This window comes from Lampetra fluviatilis, chromosome 4 (genome assembly GCF_964198595.1).
Source record: "Lampetra fluviatilis chromosome 4, kcLamFluv1.1, whole genome shotgun sequence".
Lineage (NCBI taxonomy): Eukaryota > Metazoa > Chordata > Hyperoartia > Petromyzontiformes > Petromyzontidae > Lampetra > Lampetra fluviatilis.
Window position 1 is genome coordinate 2,981,094 of NC_136278.1, and position 8,691 is coordinate 2,989,784.

General features: G+C 44.3%; 1 protein-coding gene across 3 annotated transcripts in view; it reads left to right on the forward strand.

Annotated features, from left to right (window-relative positions):
* The window catches only part of FAM184A (family with sequence similarity 184 member A), a 49,521-nt gene extending 41,205 nt beyond the window's left edge, over window positions 1-8,316 (forward strand). For 2 of the 3 annotated variants that reach the window (XM_078855354.1, XM_078855356.1), the window contains 7 exons: window positions 109-236; window positions 1,457-1,641; window positions 1,900-2,046; window positions 2,842-2,959; window positions 3,082-3,186; window positions 3,592-3,854; window positions 5,675-8,316. In XM_078855354.1, the coding sequence (XP_078711480.1) occupies window positions 109-236; window positions 1,457-1,641; window positions 1,900-2,046; window positions 2,842-2,959; window positions 3,082-3,186; window positions 3,592-3,854; window positions 5,675-5,756 (1,028 nt within the window). In that variant the 3' untranslated portion in view covers window positions 5,757-8,316. Of the gene's footprint in view, window positions 1-108; window positions 237-1,456; window positions 1,642-1,899; window positions 2,047-2,841; window positions 2,960-3,081; window positions 3,187-3,591; window positions 3,855-4,396 lie in introns of all 3 variants that reach the window. The other variant, XM_078855355.1, reaches the window with a different exon arrangement.
* The last annotated feature ends 375 nt before the right edge of the window (window positions 8,317-8,691 follow it).

Below are 8,691 nucleotides of genomic sequence, written 5' to 3' on the forward strand. Positions count from 1 at the left end.
CTGGATTGCAGGTGTGCGCCAACTGGCCCAACTAAATACTTTACACACGCAAAGTGTCCTGCTTCTTCCGTGTAAACGTCGCCATCGGGTGCTTGCGCCCCCCTATAGAGGCGCTGCGCGTGGAGCTGTCCCAGCAGCACGCGGCCAGCATGGAGCGGGCGGGGAGTGCGCACCAGCAGCAGCTGGCGGCCATCCGTCTCGAGCTGGAACAAGCGCGGACAGCTGCCCGCCTAAAGGTCAGCCTATGCCCTCTACCTCTCTCTCTCTCCGTGGGCTGCACCACATCTGCTTTGCGTGCCATGTGCATGATCGTCTCTGGTTATGAATAATGAGGGAGTGGCAGCCAAGGATTGGAACGCGTCCGAGTGCACGTCCACCAAGGAGGTGGAGTGCTGAAAGCAGTTCACGTGCAGGTTTCTACTGCTTTTCAGCCATCATTAATTCAGTGCTGGATGAAGGCTTTCCTAAGCCATCGCTAACTCATGACCATGCGATCTAACAATCCATCTAGCACCTTTCCCCGCACCCCCGATTAGCACGGTTGGCTATGTACGGTGCGAAAGAAGTTTAACATACATACATCCATACAGGTGCACGATGAATTGTTGCATCGCAGGATCGTCAAGAGGGGTTTCATAGTTATTGTTAATGTAACTACTTGGACTAAGTCGTGTGTGCATTTAGACGTATTACAGCTTCATGATAAATGGCCCCACCATTCCCAGCTCCATGTTCAGATAAACAATCCTTACGCACTAGAGATCACATTGGGTTGGTCAGAGTAATGGACGCGTCATACCCTTGCTGATCTTATATAATATACTATTAGTGTGAATCTAATGTAAATCTCTCTGCATACATCGATACGTTTGATTGAATGTGAAGGTGGCTCATGGGTCAGAGTGCTGCGCTGGTACGACTGGGTTCAAGTTGGGGTTCCAAACGTTGTGAGTTGATGCTTGCCTGAAAACAAATTAATTTTTAACTGCTTCTTGTGTTTAGTGTGTTCTTTCGCCGCACCTCCAATTAGCACGGTTGGCTACGAATGCACTTAGTATGCTCTTAGTTTGGTCACAGTGACTTAATAAGAATAACATGCCATCACATCAAATTTGGATCTGCAATTAATTTGGCTACATTTCAGCTCTGAGAATTACATATATTGGTTTGACTGTCGTTCATGATAAATGGCCCCACCATTCCTCATTTTGGCAGAGTGGGTGGGAAGGTAATTTGAAGGGATCTTGGAGGTTAGTCTGTAATATCCGCTTCTGTGGGCCGTTCTATAATAAAAAGGGTCGCACTGCTCTGCGGGAAATTTGAATTGATACTATGTCTCATGACATGACACTGATGGCACAATTAAATAGGGAAAGTGACAAGAATTGTCAGGATTTTACATGAATATCGACGTGTAGCATGGTCTGGCTCGTGATGCATGGACTGTCTCGCCCAGGAGGAGGAGCGCGCACGCCTGGCCGAGAGGCTGCGGGATGAGGGGCAAAAGCAGGAGCGGTTGTTGGCTCAGCTGGAGGCTGAGGTGGCTCGGCTGCGGGGTGACATTGCCAGCATTTCCAGGGAGCTGGAGCTCAAGGGGCAGGAGGTGCTGAAGATCAGGAGTGAAACTAACCAGCAGATCAGGTGAGAGTCGCACGGTTCTAAACCTTATTTTACGTCAATTCTATGCATGTATAACTTCTTTCACACATTACCTAGCCAACTGTGCTAATCAGAGGTGCGGGGGAAGGTCAAAAACTATGATAAGGAATGTTACATCGCAGAACCTTGAGAAATGTCAACTTCTTCTGGAGGTCTTCAATCAGCAGTGGATTGATCATGGCTTATGATAATGATTCATAATTTTCCTATAAGGTGCTTTAATCACTCAAACAAAATCAGGGTACAGGAGCAGGAGTTTGGCAGGAGGCTGGAGATGGAGATGAACCGGTTGAATGCGGAGCACCTGCGCAACAAGCAGAGCATGCTGGGAGACTTCAACCAGGCCCAGGAGCTGCTCAAAGACAAGATTTCTGTGTTAGAGATCGCGTGAGTGCCGACTTGGTGCTCGCTCCTCCACGAACACACCTGAATGTTTAGACTGTAGAGTTTTTTGGCGGGGGTGGGGAGGTGTTAAGATTATGTTGATAACTTTTGTCAAAGGTCATGCAGTACGTGTGAATAGCTGTGATATGTGGATATACAGGAAGGCGCACTTGTTTGTTTTGCTTAATACAAAGGGATCTGTGAGCCACACACTGTGCAGAAGTGCGTTACGACCTTTGAAAGATTATTTTAAATCCTGATGCTGATTATAAACTTGATGCAATCCTGATTTTTTTTTTTACACGAGCTATTGTGGCATAATTTTATTATAAAGGGTTATTTATAGGCATGTTACATTCTGTCCCCTCTACAATTCAGGGAATTTTCCGAAATTGGCATCAAAATATAATTTATTTTGTTTGCCTTTCTAAAATCTACGGTTATATCAGTCGGTAGAATCTACAGTGGCACAAATATATACGATTTCAAATCATCGTGGTCTTATGCGTATGATCCGTTACATGATTCGTGGAGCGTATGAATCTATTTCAATGGATGAATGGCTTGGGCATATGTTGAGAAGATACAAAGAAGTTGGAATCAGGAAGGCTCTGCAAATGCCACCGGTGTCGGGCACAGGAGTAGAGGAGACTGAGATACGTGAGCCGGACTATGCGAGATAGACACGGACTCGAAGTATATGGAGAAGGAAAATCTAAGCAGCCGAGCCCACGCAGTGCGGAAATTAAACGTTTGGCTTCGAAGAAGCGGATGTGTTAATTGCTTGTGCGTGCACAGGATCGAGGAGGCACAGGAGCGGTACGAGCGGAGAGAACCTCGTCCTGAGGACCTGACGCTCATCTCGGAGCTGCGGGCATTTTTGTCCGACCGTGAGCTGCTGATCAAAAAACTTGTGGTGCGTTTGTGTGTCTATCTCCTGCGGTAATTTTCACAGTTATATATGCATATAAAAATATATAAAGCATCTGTTCTTCATCCCTGCATGTTATCGACCCCAGCAATGTTGAACTTCCACAGGAGGAGAAGAAGTTTTACCAGCTGGAGCTGGTGAACCGGGAAACGAACTTCAACAAGATGTTCAACGCTCACCCGACTGTTGGGGTTATCAATCCTCTCATGAAGGTCACTTCTTGGCATTTTCCTGTGCTACTCGCTTATTCGGATTTTAAGGAGTCAATACATGTGCTCATGGCTCAAAGTTGCTCAAATTAATCACTTTAATGTACTTAGTGACATAGGGAACAGTAGAACTGAATTTATTAAATGCCTTTCACAGCTTTTACCATCATTCTTCCACATGATTGTTTTGAGTGACTGGAATGCATTGCCTGTTCTCTGCAAATCTTCGACATTTATCAAACATTTGTTTTCGAAAAGTAGGTTGAATGAACGAAATCCCTTTGGCTTATGCTAACGCGTGAAAAAATGTAACATGTTTAATATGACACTCAAAGGCGGGGGGGGGGGGCATTGTTGCCTGGAGGAGGCCGGATGTGCGAGTGGCGCCTTTCGCGTGTCGTCGTACAGCAAAAGAAGGGCTCGGAGAAGCTGCCCAACCGCTTCACGAGCGCGCCAAACCTGAGCCAGCTGGAGGCAGCGCACTCAAGCTTGGCGGCAGGCAACGCCGGCAACCAGGGCGGCGGTAGCATGCTGCAGACAGCCCTCTCCAATGGGCCCAGCCGGCTCAGCCCCATCCCCAGCCTGCCCACGCACGAGCGAGCGTTCCCGCTTGCGCGCCCGCTCCCTCCGCCCGCAGCCATGGTATCGGGCGACCACAAGAAGTCGCTCAGGTAAGTGCCCCAGAATGAGACCGATTGATGCAGCGGCATAGCGTGGATGGGGCAATGGGCCCCGATGCAGAGAATGAGATTGGCGGCCCCCTGTCTCATTTTTGCCCTCTTCGTAGCCCGGCACTTGGGCCCCTGCGGCTCGTGGGCTTCGGTGCAGTTGCACTGCCTGCACACTCAATAGCTACGCCACTGGATTGAAAGGATGTAAGGAACTAGAGGAAATGAAGGGAGAGGATAAGCATGTGTTTTCCTGGCCTTCTTTGTATCTCTGTCACCAGCTCTTCTGGTGCAGATGTTTCGCCTGCGGTGTTTTCTGGCCATATTTAAGATACAAAGGCCTTGTGTTGAATGCGAAAGTGCGATGATGGAATAAACTAGCTGCTGCTCTACGTGTGTGGTGTTGTGATATGTTAACCTTGATATTAAAAGTTGGTCCCTCCACGAGCCGGACTGCATGCATGCATTGCTCTGCCGTTAACTGCCTTTACCGTCCCCTGCCTCTAAACCCACCACGTGACCCCCTGCCCTTCCCCCCTCCCTAGATTCCGGGCGGTGCCCCCAGCGCTGCCTGTGTGCTGGGAGGCTGAGCCGAATTCCCCTGCATCCTGACCCTGCGCTTTGTTTGTCCGTTCTGAAGACGAGCTTGCACGTGTGCCCTGCACACCATTAACCTGGGCTCCCAGCCTCCATAACAAGCACTATTATATGTTTTGTAAAACCGCATTGGCAGTGATGGACAAGCACAAATAACAAAAAAAACTCGAGATATTCGTCGACAAAACTGCCTTAAAGTGGGAAAAAATTACATTTTTGGCAATGACCCTTCTTCGTAGCAGAGTTGTTACGTAGCAGAGTTGCTGCGAAGAAGGGTCATTGCTTGAAATGTCACCTTTAAAGTGTGTTTTCCCTTTACAGGGCAGTTGAGTTTTTTGTTATTTCAACAAGCACTTGCTTTGCTCATCAAATTTAGTCAAACTCTGGAACAATTACAAGCATTTGACTATGAGTGTTCGTTCAAATGAAAGACACTCTTGCAATTCACGTATTTTTTTAAAGCATGTCTTCCATTCAGAGTTTCAATGACCCAATAAAAAGGTACATTTGAACGGGTCAATGTTAAACTGTGTTTTCTTAGAACCACCCCCTTAAGTTTCTGCCAAAAGAGGAAGCACTACAATATTTTATTTGCTTTCATGCCTGAGTGTGCATGTGCCTGTTTAAACATCAAAGTGATGTTTTACTGTGATTCGCATTATGTGAATTACATTTTCGAAGCTCATTCACCTTTTATTCCTTCATAAATTAACAGAGTATGAAGCTTGTAAATTATTATTTTAACGATCTGAATGATTTTTTTATGCTACTGTATTGAATGTTGTAACTTTGCACAAACGTTAGCTAGATCTGACCTATACACCTCTTTTTGGGTTGGGTTTAAAAAAAAAAAAATTATTTGACTACCCCAAAACACATTACACTCTACTATGGTATGCAAAAGTGCCTGTTTGGGAGTTTGTTAATGCATGTGGTTTGATAATTGCTTTTTCAATAAACTGCAAGGGCATGAACAGCTTGCAAGGTGTGGCTGGTGTATTTTTTCCCCCTCATTGGTTTTAAGGTGACAATTTTACCTCTTGCTCGGTCTTCTACTCATTGCACAAGTTAATATCGATTAATCATGTCGTGGTGTGTAACACTATACCGTCGTCATGCTAACAGGCTACAAAGCTATGTTTTAAAAATATATATATTGTTTTTAACTGGAACGTGCTGTGTTGGTGCATACACGTGGACTGTCTTTACTGCCCTTTTCTTTTTAGCTCCATCCCGGATGAGGCCGCTCTGGAGGTTGGATGTGACCCGCAGCGCGAGGAGTGGTTTACACGTTATTTCTCCTTCTGAACAGTGCGCCCACCAGCTGCCGCTCAGCATCAGCGGGGATTTTCCACTTTTTTCTACGTGGTTTAATCCCCAAGCATGAATTACAACAGCGTTCATCGAGGGCTGTAAATTGTGTATAAAAAAAACCTAAAGATGCGTTGACAAATGTGTTAATATAATAAAATTGTCATTTTGCTAATATGTGCAGTGTTACGCTCAAGTAAATAGAATTAGTATTGTTACAGGATGTGTATGTTTAAAACAATGTACATAATGCTGTATTGAAAACCTTAAAGGACTTTATCCGTTGCCAGACAGTATTATTGCTTCGTCGATCATTGTAATGTATGTGTGTTTAATCTAACCACTTGAAACAACAATAATGCATACAAAATACTTATATTTATAAAACACTGTAATATTTGGTGCATGGACACATGCAGATGTCATTGTGTATTGTAAGATGCCCAGGGATTAATATCAGCCAGGTATATCTGGGTCAGCGACCCAGGAGATGATTCTGCGTATGCATCCTGTGGCCGTGAATACTAGCCTGTCACGTAACCACTCCAGTCTACAAACGACCCAGACAATATTCAGTGAGAAAAAATGTACATAATGCTGTAATATAGTATTCGGTGGGAAATGTAGTCCTGCTGATGCCTTAAGTCATGTATTTTCCTAGTTTGAATTCAGCACAACTCAGATGTAAGCTGGTCCCTCTGCATCTACGTTAGGTGATCCACATGGAGATGGGTATCTGACATCAGTTTATTTCCAATATAGTATACACACTACGGTACACTTCACAGAAGTTCCTAGACTGTTTGATTTTGATGCTATACCTCCAATGCTTTGTACAACTGACATTTAATATTTCCTTAACATAGAATGTTCGAAATAATGTTTTGCTGTGAACTAATATAGAATGTTAACTATGCAGTGGTAGTAATTTAAATGCTTGACGTTTGCACATTATTAGGTGGGTGCTCTCAATTGAATGCCATAGCAAATACTTCTTGTTGCATTTGATGCTTTGTATGGAAGAGAAGACAAGCGTGCTACTGCCAAGTCTACTGACTATGAAATTGAATGTTAATGCATAAAAAGATCAACAGGAAAGCGATGTTGTAAACAGGCCTGTACGCAGTGTACCTCCATAACCACGTGTACTGTAGGTGTAGCAAACATACTTGTCTGGTTTGCGTTCCTTTGAAACCACTGTGCTATGCTGTTCCACAAGGATCCATCCTTGGCCCCCTCTGCGTTCAATACATCTCCTCCCGCTTGGCAAAATCATTTCCAGTTCTTTACGTCGACCATCAACATCCAGCTCAATATCGCCACCGACTCCACGAACCCTTTGTGAAAAACACTGTGCTCATTGAGGAGGAGTTGGCAAAGCATCCCAATGCTACACTCATGGAAAAGAGTTCAGAATCAGTGAGGCTGTCGTGGCAACATATAAACAATACATTTATTTGCCTCATATGGCATCCACGACACAACACGTGGACTGATGTTTATATACAGGTCTGGAGATATGCAATTTGAGATTGACCATGTTATGAATGTGGAAAACTGAAAATCGTCTGGTCACGGGGTTGGTCTGTTGGCAGTCGTGGCCAATACTTCACTCCTAGTCCACACCTGGATCGCAAGAAGATTTGTTTGTTGATCTCAAGATCAAATTAGAACAATAACATCGGCATTTAATAGAGGCGTGGGTCTTACCTGGTAAAATAAAACAAAAATAGTGTCGTGGCTTTGGCTACATGGGCGACAATATTTTCCTTATAGGCGGGCACGTGACTCGCAGGTCAGAGTCACGTGGTGTGCTGAAGGTTGAGATGCACGCGGACCTCGGATATTTGAATTCTAATCGATAACCAACCGTTGTTAAAAGAACCCCAAAAAAGCACACATTCAGCTTAAGTAACATAAATCTCGAGTTAATGCCAGAATGCATTTTCGTGTGTTGTATTGTTGGCTGTGTTTAAATGTTCAGTTACTATAGAAAATTATAGTTAATGAGCGGTTGGAATGTTGCGTAAAGCTAAATGTTTAATGATCGCATAAAGTAGCTTTGCTCGTTTACTGAAAAGGTTTTTTGCCATTGTAATTGTTGACCATAGCTTCCTAGTGAATCGATTATCTGAACCGGTCCTGGTTCTCCCCTAGGTCGACTTAGCCCCAAATGAGTACCTGGTGTGCTGTGGTGTAAGCATCGCCACTGGGGAGACAAAGGCGGCCGGGCGTGGTGCTGGCCACCCACCCCCTCGTGTGCCGTGTCGCCCATCATAGGTGCTACTCGCTAAAAGCACTTGCCCGAACAGTCTGTTACAGGCTATACGGGGGATCATTGTATTTGGTGTATTGGCCACCAATGATATATTGTGTTAATTGAATTTTTGCTCAATTCTACGATAATAAATGCGATGTATATATACTACTATCTCGTTGCCACAAGTGGACACGTGTATTCAATGAATAAGTGCACACTTTGTATATATTGTTCTGTGTATACAATTCCCCGGCATGGTATGTTTGGATGTCAATAAAATCGAATTGTTTTCGTGAATGTTTTTGGTGTGGCCAATCAAGTAATGTTATTACATCAAATTCGACTGCTCTTTTAGTCCAAACTCGTCTGTGTCTCCCCAGATAGAATTACCGTACATAAAGGAACCTGTAAATGACTTTGCATTTATAACTGCTGTAATCTCGGGCAAAAATAAAACGTTGAACGATTGTTTGGTACTGAACTCAATAGAATATACATACAGATTAATACTAACAACCCAGTTAATGTACATAACTAAACTTGCCTGAGTTTAAAGAGGAAATGCAGTACTGTAATATACAATACCTGTCAACCCTTTATCAGTGCCGACCTTATTAGACCAATTCAGACCGTATTGGTCACCCGGTGCCCTTATTAATCTCAACGTTCATC